Source organism: Tinamus guttatus, unplaced genomic scaffold, assembly GCF_059628265.1.
Source record: "Tinamus guttatus ecotype Peru unplaced genomic scaffold, ASM5962826v1 Tinamus_guttatus_pri_ptg000131l, whole genome shotgun sequence".
In the NCBI taxonomy this organism is placed as follows: Eukaryota; Metazoa; Chordata; class Aves; order Tinamiformes; family Tinamidae; genus Tinamus; species Tinamus guttatus.
Window position 1 is genome coordinate 540,188 of NW_028288665.1, and position 19,075 is coordinate 559,262.

General features: G+C 41.2%; 2 protein-coding genes across 5 annotated transcripts in view; one reads left to right on the plus strand and one right to left on the minus strand.

Annotated features, from left to right (window-relative positions):
- JARID2 (jumonji and AT-rich interaction domain containing 2) overlaps positions 1 to 3,513 on the plus strand; it is a 198,860-nt gene extending 195,347 nt beyond the window's left edge. For all 4 annotated transcript variants that reach the window (XM_088521718.1, XM_088521719.1, XM_088521720.1 and 1 more), the window contains one exon: positions 1,594 to 3,513. In XM_088521718.1, the coding sequence (XP_088377844.1) occupies positions 1,594 to 1,770 (177 nt within the window). In that variant the 3' untranslated portion in view covers positions 1,771 to 3,513. The remainder of the gene's footprint in view (positions 1 to 1,593) is intronic.
- Positions 3,514 to 4,227: 714 nt separating this feature from the next.
- The window catches only part of DTNBP1 (dystrobrevin binding protein 1), a 60,438-nt gene continuing 45,590 nt past the window's right edge, over positions 4,228 to 19,075 (minus strand). Inside the window, exons 8-10 of the mRNA XM_088521750.1 lie at positions 9,995 to 10,150; positions 7,377 to 7,520; positions 4,228 to 5,119 (exon numbers count right to left, since the gene is read on the minus strand). Coding sequence (XP_088377876.1) covers positions 4,869 to 5,119; positions 7,377 to 7,520; positions 9,995 to 10,150 — 551 coding nt within the window. The 3' untranslated portion in view covers positions 4,228 to 4,868. The remainder of the gene's footprint in view (positions 5,120 to 7,376; positions 7,521 to 9,994; positions 10,151 to 19,075) is intronic.

Sequence of the window (19,075 nt, forward strand, 5' to 3'; positions counted from 1 at the left end):
AGACAGTTTTCTCCCTTCGTTTTTTTTCGGGGCGGTGGGTGGTGTAAGAAAGAAGGTCTCTTAGGATATTGTAAGTAAGTGTGTGATTAGGTGTTATGAAGCCGGGAAGCCATTGAGCGCTTTGGGATGCTGCACGTCACGAAGATGGCTCTGGTGGCTTCCCCTGCGGCAGCAACGCTCTGACACACGCCCGTGCAGCCCAGCGCTCCTCCAGGGCAGGGCTGCACAGGGCCGTGCCCGCACACGTGCACGGGATGGCTGTGCAGTCACACAGCGATGTGTTCCATGTCTCTAGTTCGCTCCTGCCCTGTGGAAAATCATCATGGGATGTGACAGAGCTAGATGGGAGAGAGAGCCTCTTACTGTTAGCCCAGCTGTGGAGAGTGAAGCAGTGAAAGCATTTGCAGCAGCTCTTTATAATCAGTTCTTGATGATACTGCCAGTATGTGATGATCCTGGTCACATTTTGAGGCAGACATGTTGCTGCCTTCAATGTAGCAGTGCAGAGTTAAAGAAAAAGCAAAAAGATCAGACTAAGCCTGGGTAAGGTCTTGCAGACTCTGGTCTAGCATCAGATACTGTAGGTTGCAACCAGGCACAGTCTAGGGAGGCCAGGCAGATGAGACACACTTTGCAAGGTGATAAAGAAGAGTTTAGGAGATTTCCTCTCAGAAATATTAATGTTTCTTTTATGCTTGAGATGATTCAGCCCCTAATTCCTGTTAATTCTGGTGAGGTTTTTCAAAAAATCTTTTCATCAGAATCACATACAGCAATTACTTTCTGCTAGCATGAAGGGGATGATTTAGGTAGCTTTGAGAAAGCTAAAAAAAAAAAAAACTCTCATTCCTGGATTTTTTTTTTAATGAATGAAAAAGCTGGCATTAAGTTTCTACACCTGAAAGATACTGAACGTGTGCCTGCATGTCAAAGGCCACCTGTTAGATATATTTAACTGTTAGATATATTTAATTAAGAGATTGTTTCAACATTGCACAAAGATAAGCTGTCGACATTCTTAACAGGATAGTACAGGCAGTTCAAAAAAAAATTTTGCACACCACAAGCTTCAGTAAATGACTTAATGCAGTGAAATGTGTAGATGCAGCCAAGACACAGGTGTGCAGCCCAAGGACTCTTGGCACCTGCTCCTCACAGGGCCATGGACTTGAAGCCCTTTTCTTGAATAGCAGCAAAGGCTCTTGCTGTGCGCCAGGCCTGAGCACTTGGACACCCAGAGACCATAAAAGGCAGCAAACCAAAGCAGCCACTGACAACAATCCCACCAAGAAAAGACAGGATCTTTTCCCTAAATTTTAGAGAAATATTTAGACCAATTCTGTGGCTGAATACTATCCGTTGAGTTGGAAGTGGGGAAACTTCAGCACAGCAGTTATTCAGAATAAGGCATAGTACCAGCTACCAAAATCTCGGCCATGAAATAGTAGTAGTTTCCAGATGAGTAGATCTTCTTCCCCTTTCTTGCCACTTTGAGTCTGCACAGCACCACTACTTGTATGTGTACCAGAAGTGACCCAGAAAACAAGACGCTGATTTCTGCTTTGTTTCTTTTTTCCTCTCCTTCTTGAACAGGAACAAATAATCAGTCTAGTCAATCAAATCTGTGGAAAAGTATCTGGTAAAAACGGCAGCATTGAGAACTGTATCAGCAAGCCCACACCAAAAAGAGGACCTCGGAAGAGAGCAACAGTTGACGTGCCATCATCTAGGCTTTCATCCTCCAGTTCATCCAAAAGTGCTTCAAGTTAATCCTGAAGATGCCAACACTCTCATTTTGTCGATTTATATATATTTTTTGTAATTATTATACCATAGTTTGGAGTACTTGCTGTAGAATACAAGCTGTCTTTGCACTAGCTCTAAAGAAGATTTTTCTTCTGGTTTTAGAGAACTAATTTTGTTTTAGCATTAAACTGTTGAATTTTTTTTTGTACTTAGGATAGATAGATACAGCAGTCAGATTTTTTTAAACTGCCGTATGTTCACTGTTTTAAAAACGGCAAGGGGCTGATAAAATATTAATTTGTATTGTCCCTATGGCTTAAAAAAAATAAAAAGCCTTTTTGGTAACTGTGAAAAAAAGGCTTTTAGCCCATTTTTGAATAGGTTAAAGTTTGATGTGTTTTATAATTTGTTCTCCAGTCATGTGAGCAGATTTTTCTAGAGAGAAAAGGGATAGGAGACAAAACTTGAAAGAAATTGCTTTACTTTGGCTGTCTTTTATTCTGTCACAGCAAGATGAGTTTTGTAATTTTTTAAATTGGAGAATACACACTTTCTTTGGGAGGTTTTGGCAGCTGAAGCTGGACTTTGTTTCCTAACTGTAGGCAAAAGGAGGAGATTTGGAGTATGTTCTCTTTTACCAGCACATCACTATGCATCTGTTTTGAGGGGGAAAATAAAAAATAAAAATAAAAATAAAAAAAGAAAAGGAAAAAAGACTGCCTGCCTTGAGGAGTCACGTGAGGGAAAACTGTGCCTGATTTCATTAGGAAATCCATTCTGTTATTTTTTGGTGCTGTTGGCTACTTTATCAAAAACCCTTCAATAGCATCCTTTAAAAAAAAAAAGAAAAAAGAAAAAAAAAGTGATTGAAGCCATAAGTGCTTCTTTGTCATAGACGTGCAATCTTTCTAACATTCCATTTCCATTCCACTGCTGTTTTTCACACCTTACACAGTCGAGCATTAATTTTTGTTTTGAATTCGTTCCATTATATGGTCACTTTTAGAGCCACTAGCAGGTCTGCATTTTTCTTTTGAATGTGAAAATGCATTTGCTTTCATCTTGTCTATTTTTCTCTTCATGTTGTAACAAAAAGAAAAAAAAATCACACCTTTTGTACATATGCCTGTAAATTTTTTTAAATACTTGAGCCTTTTCTTGGGGTGGGGGGAGGGCGGGCGAGGAGACGAGATGAAGAAAAGCCTTACGTTTCACTTTCTTCATCGGTTGGATTGGATGCTTACAGGGTTTTTCTTGTAACATTTATAAGTGCTGCTTACATCACTGAACAACAACAAAAAATAATAATGGAGTAGCTGTTGCCCTTTTCTGGTTGTGTGTACAGTATGTGTGGAATAAAAAAGGGAAAATGTTTTCACAAACTGTTTTGTTTCGTAATTGAATTCAACAATACCGTAGCTACCCATATTGCACTGAGCTTGCCAGTGGTGACTGTCAGGAAAGTCCTATAATACAATTTGTTGGTTGTTGTTGCAGAAGACTGAACTGTTTTGGAATATTTAACAATAACATAAACAGAGTCAAGTGTTTTCAAATGTGGTTGTCTGGTTTTTATGGCCTTGCTGTGTACTTTTCCCTCTTGACAGTAAACTTCTGACTATGGCTTACAGTTTGACATTTAATTTATTAGCGCTGCTCTGCTCTCTTTCCTTGTAAGGAAAGACTTCATGTTGTTTATTGCCAGTTTTTTGTTTACTTTCCAGGTTTGTACTACAAGGTTTAATAAAAAAACAAAACTTTTTTGGACATTTTGTCTGTCTTCTGGAAAGCGAGTGAGTAATCTCTTTCAAGAAAAAAAGATATCTTTCCACAAAGGAATTGTTAAATACAGAACTGGAGGTAGGCTCCCAGCTGTCATTTCCCAAGGTGAGGTCAGGAAACTTTCCATCAGGTAATGGGAGATCCAGTGTATCCTTAAGGGAACTGGCCACTTCCCACCCAGCTGGCAGCAGGAGGGACCTCATTCCCACCCGTTAATGGTGCCAGGGCTGGTCCCTGGATGGGAGCTACATCACGACTCATCCTTTTACTTACGCTGTTCCTGACTGCATTCCTTTCCTCAGGACATGAAGAGCAGGAGCCAGAAGACCTCTTGAGGTAGAGCAGCTCCCTGCAAACAGAGTGCGAGACTCGCAAAAAACAGGTGTTAGGTTCAGACCGCTCTATTTTAGAAGCAAGAAAGTGACCACAGGAAAAAAAAAAAAAACACTACGGGAGGTAAGATGATGACCATGAGTTCCAAATTTTGTAAAATGTATGCACTTAATTCCTACGTTACTCCAGTTTATTTCCCTTAAACTTCTGTCTTGCCATCAGTGCCATCAAGAACGAGTTACTGCGGAAGATGTCAATTACACTGGTGCTCAAAATAAGTAATCAGCTTTTCTCATCGCTGCATTAATCATCTCCTCTGTTCACTGTCATGCAGAAAATATTTGGATAATCAAGTAGAAGACATGGTTGGGATAGAAATACTTTATTTCATCTCAAGAGAGGAGTAAATTTATACAGTGCTAAGATACCTGCTCCTCGAGGAGCGTAACACTTCAATATGTATTTCTCCTCCTTTTCAACTTCTTTTTTTTTCCTTAACACCTATGATAACTAAGTTGGTCCTGAATAAGAAGTGCAAGAGAGTGGACGCTGCTGCATTAGTAGACAAAGGTAGGCAGACAGTAGATAGTAAAGAGTAGAAAATAACTTTTCATTTTGGTTGGAGCCTAAATCTTCAATTGCAGCTGTTGAAAACATGCAAGGAACAATTTGGGTTCAGTACTATACATCAATGCTAAGTAGTTCCAATAAGTTCTTTAAACATTAGTGGTCAAAGAGACTTATCTTGTTCCTTTAGTTCTTTTATACATAGTATATACAAAAGTTGTACTACTCCCCTGAGCCCCGAGACTACTGTTAAAGTGTGTGTGCTTTAGGCAATTTTTTAAAAACCAACCTCCGCGTGACTGGCAATCTTGTAAAAATCTTGTATTACTAGTAAAAAGATCTGGCTGTTATGATTGATTAGCAAACCCTTACACAGACAAGCTCTTCATTCATTTGTTCATTCATTCAAAAGTCATTCTGAAAGGATATGGTGTTAAGATTCAGATAGTCTGAGAGTCACTTTCATCACTAACATCTGAAGCAGCCTTTCTTTCAGTAGTTACAGCAGCAAGAGCAGTGTCCACTTGAACTTCCTCTTCATCAGACTGAATAACCGGGGACTCCCCTTCACTGGCGTCTTGGCTGGCAGAATCAGTGCAAGTGGATGACAGTGAGGACAGTTTCTGTCGCAGTTCAGACTGGCTTGGAACCTGCAGGCTTATCTCGTTCACGTAGGTGTTGGAGTCTGGCCCTTAGAGTTGGAAAAAGATGAAAAGTCAAGCAGTAGCTCTACAAATCCATTGGTAAGTCAGTGCACTAAGTGAGCTCAGAGGTGGTTTATGAAGTGCATTCAGGCTGCTTTGCTGCTTTTGCAAAATCCCGTAAAGAAACAAAACAAAACACAAAGCTGCCTATTGGGTTTTCACAAGCCGGGCCAGGCCACAGGGTGGCTTTAGTCTGATTCTGACTGTATCTAATAGGCTTGAGATCAAATAGGCTGAGGCTGCACAAATACTAAGTCCTGATTCTACTAACACTCATAGCTGGTGTCTAGTTTGTCTGTTAGCCAAAACCACTTACCCTCCTAACTCTGGCTCTTGATAAAAGTCTATTCAGCGCGTGCTGAGAGTCATGACCAAGAGAAAAATCCTTCAACCAAGCTTTGTGCGGCAGAAGGACATGAAATAACCGGAGTGAAATTAAAAAAAATAACTGGAAGATAGGCAATGTTTGTAATCTCCAGCCTTGACTGCGAGTGAAGCACTCTGGGTGGCACAGACACACAAGCTGTCAGGATAACTTACAGACTGTAGTGAAGAGCTGCAAAACCAATGCCCACAAGCCAACAAAATTTCTAGTAAGCCAAATCGGAGCTTATTTCTGTTTTTACCAGTTACTCAAATAACCTGCACTGCATGGTTTTCTGTAAAATTATGACCCTAATCGCTCCTTGACAAACCTGGTTCTCCAATGACAGGAAAACAAAGAGTTGTATTGGAATCAGCTCACTTTCCTGAGAATGAAGGCTAGCGTATAGCTCGCTTCATACTAGGCTGCAAGGTCCTGTCAGCAAGCAGAGAACTCCTTTCTAAGTCAGAGTGAAATGAATCATCTGGAAACACCGTAGCACTGTGTGAGCCTGCCCAACCTCTTGGTTAAGATTAATGTGCAAGGTATTACAGCACTGGTGTATTATACTACAGTGTGTACATACATATGTATGAAAATATAAAATCTATACACAAAATCTATAAATATGCACACTGTAATACTTTTACATAACAGTACAAAAGAATATAGCTCCTCTAAAAGCTTTTTTTAAAAAAAACTAAAAGTTAATTGCATTTAATAGTTAATACGCTTCCTTACATACTCCAGCAATGCTGCTTTTGCAACACGAAACCTCTTGGTTCAACATCTGCCAGAAACCCAAAATGGGTAAAGCAGGCCTAGATTTTGTAATAACTTGCACACCGTGATCAACTTGAACAGCCACGAATGAAATGCCTATCTAAAGCCAGGCACTGGAATTCAGTTTTTGCAACAAAAATTTGTATGCACTGGCTACTTCTCCTAAGTTTTTCATGTTCACAGCAGGTAACAATCAGCTTTACACAGGGCACAAGAAAATTACTCTGCAATATTCTTCACTTTTTATTCACATATTCCAAAATCAATGATAGAATTTCAAGTGTCTATTTCTTTATAACGCATTATTTTAGCTGTTTTGGGAAAAGATATTTTAGTACTAAAATAAGTTTTAAATTTAAAAAAGAGTGCATAGAGTATCCAGGATTACTAACTGGCTGCCATGAGCAGATCCTTATCATGCTGCACCATGCCAAATTCTAAATTTGATTTTGTTCCTCACAACACATGAAACAAACTTTGCATTAAGATTAATTTAATCCAAGTTACCTAACATGACAGTAAGAAGGCTACAAAGAGCTGCAGTAGTAGAATCACTTTCTTAAGCTTCCAGAATGTTTTCAGACATCCGATATGGCCTGCTGTCTTCAGTCAGGTTTCTGAACATCTGATTAAAGATCTTAGGTGGCTCAGGTGTACATAAAAATGCTGAATTCGAGGCAAAGTCTAAGAAAGCTTTCTTAAAAATACAAACCCAACTAAACAAACTTTTTGTTGATGTTTGCTTTTTTAAGGCATCCCATATCAACTTTACATCAATGAGCTGGAGAAGCAAGTTCTTCTCTTACACCAGAAAGCAATATATAACCCACTGCCCAGCCATATCATGACAAAAATGGTATGAATCTATAGTGACTATGGGAAAAGACACACGGTCATAAAAAATACCGAGCAGCTTTGCAGCAAGCTCTTCTGTACTGCAACTAAATGTTAACCTTTTGAAAGCTGATAGTGAAAAATATTCCATCTATGTAAAGTATAGTGGTTTGTAAGCTAACAGCATCCACTGCAAATAAAAGCAATTCTGGCTATTTAGTTATCATTTGTCTCCAAGCACACTGTAATTGCTAGTACCATACCCAGCATGGGAGAGAGCATGTTGTTGTCCTCGCCTCCTGAGTTTAAGAAGACGTCCAGTGCTTCTTGGTCAGACATGTCCATTAGGTCCATCTGTTCCAGCATGTCCACATTCACTTCCATGGAAGACATGCTTCCAATGGGTTCTGCAGTGGAAACAGCACAGTGAGCCACCTGACAGCCAACTACCCGATGCTATTCCCTGTGGAAGCCTTCATAGCTACTATAATTGTGTTAAGTCAGGATTAAACGAGCTTTGGAACGAAGACATTCACATCAGACAACCGCTTAGCTGCAACCTCAGCCCGAAGCTGAGTCTCCTCTGTGCAAGCTTTTTCTCTGCAAAACTAATGACTGTCACTGCTCTTGTAAAACAAGGCATTTTTAGCAATAACATTTATACTGCAGTGTCATCAGAAACATGCTAAGATGGGCTCCAGCGCCGAATTAGAAACTTTGCATTTTGCAATGCTCTTCCAGTTTCCTCAACTAAAAGTCTTTTTAACAGAGAAGAAACTTAAGCACACACTCACTAAATGTATAAGGGTCATGAATATTTAGAAAATAAACATTAACAGAGAGCAGCCATTCTTTGTTCAATCTGTCTGTCTAATACATGCCAGTAGGATGCAAAGCCTAGGCTGATGACCAATTATCTTCTCCCAGCACAGGCATTTCATGTGATTAATTACTTAAGCAAAATACTTACTGTTTTTTAGTTTAATACCTATAGTTTACAGGGGTATTAAATACTTGGATGAGCATCTTCTTCCTTGAACAGATATGCACACACACAAAGCAGATAGATATACATATACTCAGATTTAAGTCCAATTGCTAAAATAGCAAATATTACAATTAACAGTTTAACAGTTTGCATAAATTTAACAATCACACTATTAAAAGCCTTCATATGTGAACTGAGGTGAAACCCTATATTTTTACCCCCTTCAAGTATATTGCATCTGTAGCTCTTAAACATACTGGAGGCTCAAGTTTTTCTTAATAAAAAGGGACCGTGCAGGTTGTGCACTATTGTTCTAAATTTAGACAATGATGTACCCATCACTCTAACAGAGCAATGTGTAAAGTGGCAGCAGTGACACTGCCCACTTGAAGTGCAAGCTGACAGTATATACAGAAAGTGGGAGACGAATTCAATTCCTCCCTCAGAGCAAAGGATTTAACAACTTATATATGCTGCTTCCCATAATCATAGAATCATAGAATGCTCAAGGTTGGAAGGGACCTCTAGAGGTCACCTAGTCCAACCCCCTGCACACGCAGGGTCACCTAGAGCACGTGGCACAGGACTGCATCCAAGCAGGTTTTGAAGGTCTCCAGAGAAGGAGACTCCACAACCTCTCTGGGCAGCCTGTTCTAGTGCTCTGTCACCCTCACTGTCAAGAAATTTTTCTTAAGTTCCTGGGGAACTTTTGATGCTTGGGTTTCTGGCCATTTCCTCTAGTTCTGTCAGTGGCCACCAGTGAAGAGAGGCCAGCACCATCCTCTTCACTCCCTCCCTTGAGGTACTTATAGACACTGATTAGATCCCCTCTCAGCCTTCTCTTCTGCAGGCTGAACATGCCCAGCTCCTTCAGTCTTTCCTCATAGGGCAGATGTTCCAAGCCCCTGATCATCCTTGTAGCCCTGCGCTGGACTCTCTCCAGCAGCTCCACATCCCTCTTATACTGTGGAGCCCAGAACTGGACACAATACTCCAGATGTGGAAGACTGTCCGAGGAACAAAGCTAGAGCATCTTGCAGATCAACAGCTATAACACTGATGCAGAGAAATAGGGATCTTGGATTGTATTCCCTGTTCCAACAATTCAAATGCAGCAGAACTGTCTTGGAGCTTGAGCAGGTTCCCCACAATTTTCCCTCCTACGAGTGGGTGACATAATATCCTGCTGCTGGCTTTCTGGTCCTACAGTCCCTTCCTTTTGGCCCAACAGATGGGATACCTCCCACACAGACATGTCTACAGTCTACAGCAGTCTTGTCCTGTAATCACTAGGGAAATGCCAGTCTTGAATCATTTTATAACATGGAGAGTGTTGAAACCGCATCTCCCATGTTCTAACCACATACTCTACATATTATACAGTCAATATCAAAAGCTGCTATATCTGGAAACTGCTATGAAAGATAATACTGAGCTTTGTCTGCAGCTTTTAACATTTTCATAGAGGCATCTCCTGTCGGGTGATGAGCTAGTGGACAGGAGCAGCCACATACACCCACACCTTCAGAGACAGGGATGCCCTCCACATAGGATCATGGAATCATTATGGTTGGAAAAGCTCTTTAAGATCATCACATCCAACCGTAAACCCTTTACCTCCTTGGATGCATAGACGTGTGCTGCTCTAGTCAGTACTTAAGTGAAACAGCAAACACAGAGTCTGGTTGATTCTTCTAAGGTGCCTGACTCCCCTGAGACCCAAAGGTTGTTTAAAAAGCCCGATTTTTACATTTCCCCCAAGGAAGACAGGATCAAAATATTTAGACACTGCCATACTTCAGCTGCAAGCACTTACAGCTGCTGCTGGCTGGCCCCTAATCAGTGTGCTCTGGGAATGCTTGTGGATTACACAAATAGTAGTTTGCAACTTGCCTCGCCTCTCTGCTATCTGTAAGTATCCTGTAGAAAGGTACTGCTCCATGTCCTGCTGAAAGGCTTCTTCAAAAAACTTCTGACGCTCCTTCAACTTCATCTGCTGCGTGTGCTCCATATCCAAAACTTTCTGGGCATGTTCAGCATCTAGCTCAGCTGAGTGTGAAACAGAAACAAACATAAAATGTTGTGTATACATCCTCCTGAAAGTCTCAGAATTTTAATGTTACTAAGTTCAATACCGCCAGACTGTTACTACAGGCTGTTAAAACAGGTTGCTGTTAAAGGAGGCTTCTGCACTTTGCAAATATATTTTAGAACTGACAGAGTAAGAACATCGTACTAGATACCATTAATCATAACTATCTGTCTTGAGGCAGGATGAGGATTTCCTCAACCGAGTGAACTAAACCACCTGAATGTACTACCTACCAGTGATCAGGACTTCCAAAGTCTGCTGGAAGAAAAATAAATCTGTGACACTTTGCTATTGTGCAGACATAATCCGTGCAAAATTTATAGTCTTAACTTGAATACCACAGAATATTTACACCACAATCCATCAGTAATACAAAACACACACATATGTGTGTGTGTGGGGGGTTATATAATCATGTACATATGTATATACAAAACCCTGCATATCTCTATATATACACACACATGTGTATAAATGTTGTTTATTCACTCTGCCGAGAGACTGGACAATACTTTAAAGAAGATTCTAGATAGTGGGCAGCTATGTATCCACATAAGCTGTGAAGGCAGCCTAGTCAGCATGTACTGATGTTTTGCAGGTCAAACAGTTCTGTTTTCAAAGGCAACACGGCAGAGCCACTGATACCAGTAGAGGGGGTCTTCTCTGAGTACAACAGCTGATGCTGGCCACAAAGCGGCAGAACAAAATGCTCTGGTAGCTACTAAAGCCCTGAGCTGAGCCTGAACACACTTGGAATATGCTTTAGGGAAGAAATGCTTTTTAGCAGGAGTGCATCTATATTGGAAACACTGCTCTCTGAATTCTCCATCTATTTCTCTAAGCTGGTCTCAAGAGCTCTCTGCTCACAACAAGACAGAACTTGCTAGCAGAGCAGCTGATGGGAAAGGGAGGGAGGAGGGCGGTGGGAAGAGCTGCCTGGTCTGAGCTGTTGTGCCCGACAGGGGAAGCTCCGGACACTGCTGGCTGAAAAGCGGCCAAGCTTCCGCACACGAGGCGGCCGCAGCGAGAATACGGCACCTGTACGGACAAATGCTGCAAGGGCAGAAGCTTCTCTAGAACGAGCCGCACATGAGTCTTTCGGGGAAAATGCTACATTAATGGCGTTTTAAGATAAAGACTTAATTAAAAGCATTTACCACTTAGGGAGATTATTGCCCAAATGCAAAACATGTTTTATTACAGCAGGCTAGACCATTAAGAGAGTAGAAATTTCACTCTGTAGCCTGCGTCAAGGTCACAGCCATGGTCATAGTTCACGTACAGAAGCAACCGTGCTGTGATACTTGCTGAAAAGAGCTATAAAATTGGACTGACACACCATACAGCCATTAAACCATCAGTAAATAAGCTGGAACCTTTTTCTTAAAGCAAATTTGAGAAGTAAAACACCTGTTTCGGAAAGGAAAGCATTTTCCTCTCAGCCAACCCATCATTATTATCAATTACGCAGTGGCACACAGCAATTCCGTACGCCCCGGGGCAGCTCCGCTGCGACGATGCCGAACGATAAGCAGTTATTAATAACACCACACATGAGGCAGAGATGCCATTCAGTTGTAATAACACGAGCCAGCGGCTCTCACTGACTACAGTGATTTCCTGCCTTTCCCATAATATTTTCTGACAGCTTTGCACTCTATATGGTAGTTTTTAACCTAAAAACAGACCTAGGATTATCCAAGCAACATATGAAATTTATATGACTTCCTTCTTAGGACTTCACCCCTGCGTTTTTCTCTTTTGCCTAAAAATGTCCTGTTAACTACTGAAATCGCCACTGGCCAAAGCTAAATGGCAACAGTTGTGGGCTGTGCTACCATATTCTAATCAAACTCAAAATACTCAAAGAGAAGAGTTGCAGGATGTCTGTCCCCCAACTTCCATTACAGGAAATTAACACAAAAGACCTCGTTGTGCCATGTTGTGCTCTACCAGAGACAATAAAAACCTGCTCAGCTCAGCAAAAGCCAAGTGATGCATCTGCCATTTGCGTTTGCTGTCGGTACATGAAGCTAATGGGGGAACGTGGGAGCAGAAAATAAGGGTATCATTTGTCTGCAAAGCTATTCAGAATACACTGGTTCATGTAATCATAGAATCATAGAATGCTTAAGGTTGGAAGGGACCTCTAGTCCAACCCCCTGCACACGCAGGGTCACCTAGAGCACGTGGCACAGGGTGGCATCCAAGCGGGTTTTGAAGATCTCCAGAGAAGGAGACTCCACAACCTCTCTGGACAGCCTGTTCCAGCGCTCTGTCACCCCTCACTGTTAAGAAATTTTTCCTTAAATTCCTGGGGAACTTTTGGTGCTTCAGTTTCTGGCCGTTTCCTCTATCAGTGGCCACCACTGAAAAGAGGCCGGCCCCATCCTCCTCCCTCCCTTGAGGTATTTATATACACTGATCAGGTCCCCTCTCAGCCTTCTCTTCTCCAGGCTGAACAGGCCCAGCTCCCTCAGCCTCTCCTCATAGGGCAGATGTTCCAAGCCCCTGATCATCCTTGTAGCCCTGCGCTGGACTCTCTCCAGCAGCTCCACATCCCTCTTGTACTGTGGAGCCCAGAACTGGACACAATACTCCAGATGTGGCCTCACCAGGGCTGAGTAGAGGGGCAGGATCACCTCCCTCGACCTGCTGGAGACGCTCTTCTTAATGCACCCCAGGATCCCATTGGCCTTCTTGGCCACGAGGGCACACTGCTGCCTCATGGTCAACTTGTCGTCCACCATGACACCCAGGTCCCTCTCCGCAGAGCTGCTCTCCAGAAGGTCAGTTCCCAGCCTGTACTGGTGTCTGGGGTTATTCCTCCCCAGGTGCAGGACCTTGCACTTGCCCTTGTTTCACTTCATGAGGTTTTTCACCGCCCAGTTGTCCAGTCTGTTCAGGTCCCTCTGGATGGCAGCGCAGCCCTCTGGGGTATCGGCTACTCCTCCCAGTTTGGTATCATCAGCAAACTTGCTGAGGGAGCACTCTGTGCCATCATCCAGGTCATTGATGAATAAATTGAACTAAGTATGGTTTTTATGTAAGCTTTAATAAAACACTGAACAGCAAATGCTTGCATTTTGCAATTGCACTTCTGTGCCCCAAAATGAAGGGTCCACAAAGAACATGCTAACTCACAGCCAGACGTAGAAATCTGCAGGAACTGCCATGATAACCCACACAGCAGCTAGCTTCAGTTCTAAACCAGCAAGGATGTTCAAGAGAACAGACATAAGGCACACAAAACAACTACGCTCCAAGGTGCAGCCAGGGCATCTCCTCTGACTCCTGCAGCCTTCTGCCTGGGAACCACTTGCCACGTAGTTGCGCCAAGCAGCCACACGCTGGGAAATTGGGAGAACGCGAGGAGGCCAGTGTTAGCACTTTGTACAACATCTAGGTTTCCATCTCGTGGTTTGCATTTCTGAAAATGCTTTGGCACTCAGAGCATGTGCTAACCAGATGCTGTGCTCTGACAACAGGATTCATTTACTACAGTCAGGACTTCAGGACAGATTATTTCTTAAATGGCTTCATAAAATATTTGTATTTATAAATGAACTCTCTTTTAAAAAAAACAGTCATGTCTTCATGTTTGAATTAAAATTCTTATAACAAGAATTCAAACCTCAAAGGTACAGCCAACAGTAGCTTACAGCCCCACACTTCAGGTGTAAAGGGCACCACGTCCTGGTGCCACCATATTCACTGACACTTCCTGCAGGTAAAACTTCTTCCTGAGACACTAACAGTTCTATCCAAGACACAAATCTTGAGTGACAATTCTATAATTCAAGCCATCCAAGGTAACTTCCTGGTGTCTTTAGCCAGCTAGTTTGCTTTCTTTTAACTAATTATATGTTACTTTATAGTTTTCATGTGCTAGAATCCATAAAGTTGGCATGTTCAAGCTCATCTTAAAAAGAAACTTCCTCCTCTCAAATCCCTAAAGCAGCACTCAAGACAGTGGGCAATATTTCTTGCGGTGCTATTCTCACACTCTGCTTGTATATAATTTCTCTTCAAAATTAATCTTTTGGGTAAACCGTGATGCAAAGGATATGTGAATAACATCCTGTTAGGGCACGTTCCTTCTTACAGATTTGCTGCCAAGCAGACATAATGTGTGTAAGTCTAATAGGTGGTAGGTGGTTGTAAGAGGCACTGAATGCAATCAGTTAATGACTGAACAACTCTATTACTTGAGGACACCTTGAAAGAAACTGAAGTTACATTAAAAAGACTGAATCAAGCCCTAACAAAGACTGCACTAAAATAACACGGATATGCAGATTGGGGCTGCCCCTTATAAACTGCAGGCTTTGCTCTCATGCCTGCCAAATTTCTGGCAGCCCCTGTAGGGCCTCTGAGTTGCCCCGTATTGACCTGTTCCCCCATTAAAGCCTGATCATCCAAGCAGCTTTTGACCCATGTGGTTGTCCACCCATCCGAGCTGCAACATCCTAACTTGGATACAAGCCGGCTGGAACAAACGGTCTCAACCTTATATTCCTGGCAGGAAGCTGGCTCTTCATACATTTTTGAAAGACTTCAAAAATCAGAATGATGAAAACATAAAAAAGAATAATGTAAGACAAGTAAGAAAGCAAACTTATTTATCCTTACAACTGCCTCATGAATTACTCACTTTTGGTAGAAATCAGGAAAGCAAAACAAGATGGCAGTGAATACTTTGGAGAATACAGTTTGTCTCAGCAATGTTGGAATTATTTTTGTTGCAATTTAGAAAGCACTTTGATAGCAGGAGGAAGGCAGTTCACCTGAGCCTTCTTTCATTACACTTCGCTGAGAAGCAGGTCTAAAAGCCTATTGGCAACTTTGAAAAAAAATCAGCTAGATGAATTAGTCATACATAGTCTTTCTAATCCAAAGAGGACAGGAAACAAAGCCAGGGCTGCAGAATGTAATTGTTTTAAAACTCTGATGTAACAGTCTTTTTTTTGTATACTAAAACCCTTTTTTTCAAATGTTTATTCAAATAACTGCAAGCAGAAAATCAAGTCCTGATTCACCTGACAGTGAAAAATATATATATATACACACACACACACACACACACACACATATATATATAAAAAACCCTGCAAATTAGGTTTGTTATCTGACAACCACTTCATGAAGGTTCCATTCTCCACAAAGAACTGCAATTACAGAATTACCTCATCAATTTTTCAAAGACTTGGCATTCCTTGGGAACTAGTAACTAACATTTTTATAGAGTGCACACGAATACGAAAGCACTAAGTAGCCCAGAATTAAGCCAGTCAAGAGGAAAAACAAAGAGCAAAGCGCAAAGGAACTATTTCTTAATTTAGCCGACCAGCAAGTTCAATGATTTGGCTTACCTTGAAATTTTCTTCTGAAGAAAAAAAAAGATTGCTTACTTGACATCCTTGCAAAAATATGGAATAAGCCTAAATAAACAGCAGAATAAACTTCTGAAAATAACTGACTTCATATGTCAAGATTCCAGTTATTAAAACAGCACCTGGAGGAAAAAGCAGCTTCCGACTAACACCACAGGAAAAACAACTAAGGAAAAGGTTTCCACAGAGCTCCAAACTTTAACTGACTACCAGGAAATCATTATAATGAATAGATACTAAAAATACACCTTCCCAGACAGCAAATGCATGAATCGGCCTTTTAAAATGTAAATAAGCTTAACAGTAGAAATGATACACAAAGTTCATAATTACAGGCCTCACATAGTGTGAAAAGAATAGTAGACAACATTAGCTTGACAACATTCCGACCTTTTAGGACAGCTAAGCAAAAGGTTATTGCAGTTACATTTCTTGTGCTTTCACAATGGTCTTTAGCTCTCTCCTACCTTCAACACCTTCTAAAACACAAGGTGACCTTTCCAGAGCAGGCCATGGCCTTGCTCCTGCCTAGGAGCACACACCTGAGGCACTGCGCCAGGTTCACGAAGGTTGGGGTGGGTTTGGCTTTTCAGCAGTGAACCTGACCAACCCTGTAATGAAATCTGGGAGTCAAGTCTACAGCATCCAGAATTAGACTCTTGTATATAAAATCACAAATCTTGCCTTGCCCAGCTGTATTTTTGCAAGAAACTGAACAGAACATTCTACAAGGAAATAGCAGCCATATGGCACATTATATTCTTTAGATCACTCTCACCTTTCTCTATCCTCCGCAAGCGCAAAAATACACCAGGCTGAGGATCCCACTGCAAAGTGGTCTCCAGCAGCAGGATGGATTGCCGACTTTGCCAGAGCTACCACGGTTCGGAAACAGTAAGAGTGCAGTAAGGAGGAGAAAGGAACGACATAAGCAGCCGGAGTGCCCACCGGCACCTACTTGAGGTACACCACAGGGTTTCACCCTTGAAGTTTTAAGGGGTGAAATTCTCTCTCCCAGGCCCATTCTTGACTTTGGGGTTAAGAAAGGTACAGTCCAACATTCTCCAGTGTGTTGGCACTGAATGCAACCAGTTAATGACTGAACAACTCTATTACTTGAGGACACCTTGAAAGAAACTGAAATCCAAATTCAGTTTTGGTCTCAGAAATGGTAAGTGTGTAATATTTGTCTTTCCAGAGCCAGGGTTAGCAACGCGATTTCAGTGGGATGTGAGCACCGCCAACCTTCCTCAACATCCAACAGGACAGCATCTGTTAAGAAAGTCTCCTACTTCCCTGTCCCTCTTTTACCAACTGATAGGGAAGAAAAGAAGACAAGGGAAGGATAGCAATGATGACAGCACTCCTATTAGGAAAGTCATTTCAAAAGAAACAAGCTGGCAAGCATCTAAACTCCCACATTTTTCTTGCATCTTTAGAAATCCAACATTCATAGAACTCTAAGATTAATAACTGTTAGAAAGCTGAAAAATATTTATCTTCAACATATATAAACCTAACAATGCCACATCTATCTTCAGTATGTATAGGCTAATTTGTGAAAAAATCTGTCTTTTAAAGATCATGCCTGCTAATGATCCAAATGAGTCAGCGCTAGTCTGCTGTCCTGAAAATTCGATACATGCATTCTCTAATTGCTGTTTTACTCTCTCACCTCAAAATACTCATTTTCAAACAGAAAACTAATCAATAGTACATCTCAAATTAACTTACTTCAAAGAGAAACCACAGCATTGCAATATTCTGTTCAAGTTAGCAAAAGTCTGTCCCGACTGGGATGAAACTGTCCCATTATCCGAGTACAAATCCATCTGTTTACAATTTAATTAGTATTTTCCATTTCTAAAAGATTTGGTTTTGCGCTGGGAAGGCTCTAAAACAAAGGCAGGCTTATGCTATTAAAGGAGTAGTGCTAATGTTAACATGTGCACAGCTCTGAGACATACGACTTCTGGATCAAATTATGTCCATGCACAGACACATAAATAAGTTATGAGCTACTGCGTTGCTGTCACCACACATTGTGCACACGGTGAAACTACGGGTTCCTCAACGCAGCAAACCAGTTGGCAAGTATCAACTTTTACTTGTCCTTGAAGAAAAACATTGAAAGCCAAACTCCAGCTTTGGCAAAGTTATTTTGCACCCAACTAAACTCATCTTTAGATAGACTAGAGATCAATACCATTCAGTACTTAACTAAGTCTTGCCTCAAAAGCCTGAAGACGAGCAAATTTACTGTGGTTAGCATTATCTTCTCTTTGCTGTTGCTTCCGGACTTTATCTGACAGAAAAATCAAGAAAAATATATATATCCTGCAAAGAAACCAATGCTTACTGAAGGGCCAAAATATGCTTTATTTATTTATTTATTTATTTATTTTCTCCAATATACAGAATAAGCCTTGAGCTGGTGAATTTGCCTAGTAGAGGGCACACGTCCCTCGCTGCCTCAGATTCCTCACTAAAGTTATCCTGACAAACCTTCAAATCCCACTGTGAAATAATTCCTAGGTAGGAGGAAGGAAGGTCTCTCTAAGGAAGGTAACAGTTGGCAGCTCCATCACTTCAATTTTTGCATAACAAATAGAGATATTTCCTTGATCTGAACTTTTGAAATGAAGAGCCAACATGGAACAAGTTTTCAACGCACGTGGTCAGCCATGTCTTGACAAGTCTCTGCACACTGAAAAGAAGCCCTACTATGGATCAGGCGCTCACAAGAAGAACAGCAGCTCACAGAGCCTGTGCGAGTTACTGCTATTTCTTGGCTATCAGCCTCGGTTTTCCTTTAGTGTTCAGATCCTTAAAGCCTCGCTACACTTAGCGGAGGCTTTGTCATTTCACAGAGCCTGAATGTCATACTTTAAAAATCTAAGCAGGCAACAATTGTAGTCCTTATTTCAACAAAAATAGATTCTGTGTCCAAGAAAATGCATGAAGTCCTAATGCTAAAAGCATGCCTGCCTGTCTGCCTCTTTGGAGAAGCCTCAGTTACTTCAAAGCACCAGGAATTAATACAAAGACATAAACAGGAGAAAGCAGCTTTTTGTTTTGTTTTTGTTTTGCTTGTAATTTCTCTCTATTTTAACCAAGTAAAACAGGGAAAAAAAATCTACAGATTAAACCTATATTTTCAAATATTCAGGGCTAAAGGACCTCCAGTGAGATAACTCTCTTCCTCTGAGAGTACAATCTCAGGTTATCCACATTGCCAAAATGTCATGCTCAACCATATTTTTAAAAGACCACCATGAGCCAATAGTTATATCAGTAGCAGACACAAAAGTATCCAATTATTTATTTCTTGTGGATTTTTTTGGGTTGATTTCCGCTTTCATTCCTGTCCAAGCAAAGAAATTTCTTCAAGCAAATCTCTACAAGCAAAATAATAGCTATTCATTTGTACTACTCCTTGTTGACTCCTAAGAATGAAGGAGTAAAACCAGCAGAAAAAGAAGCATTAGA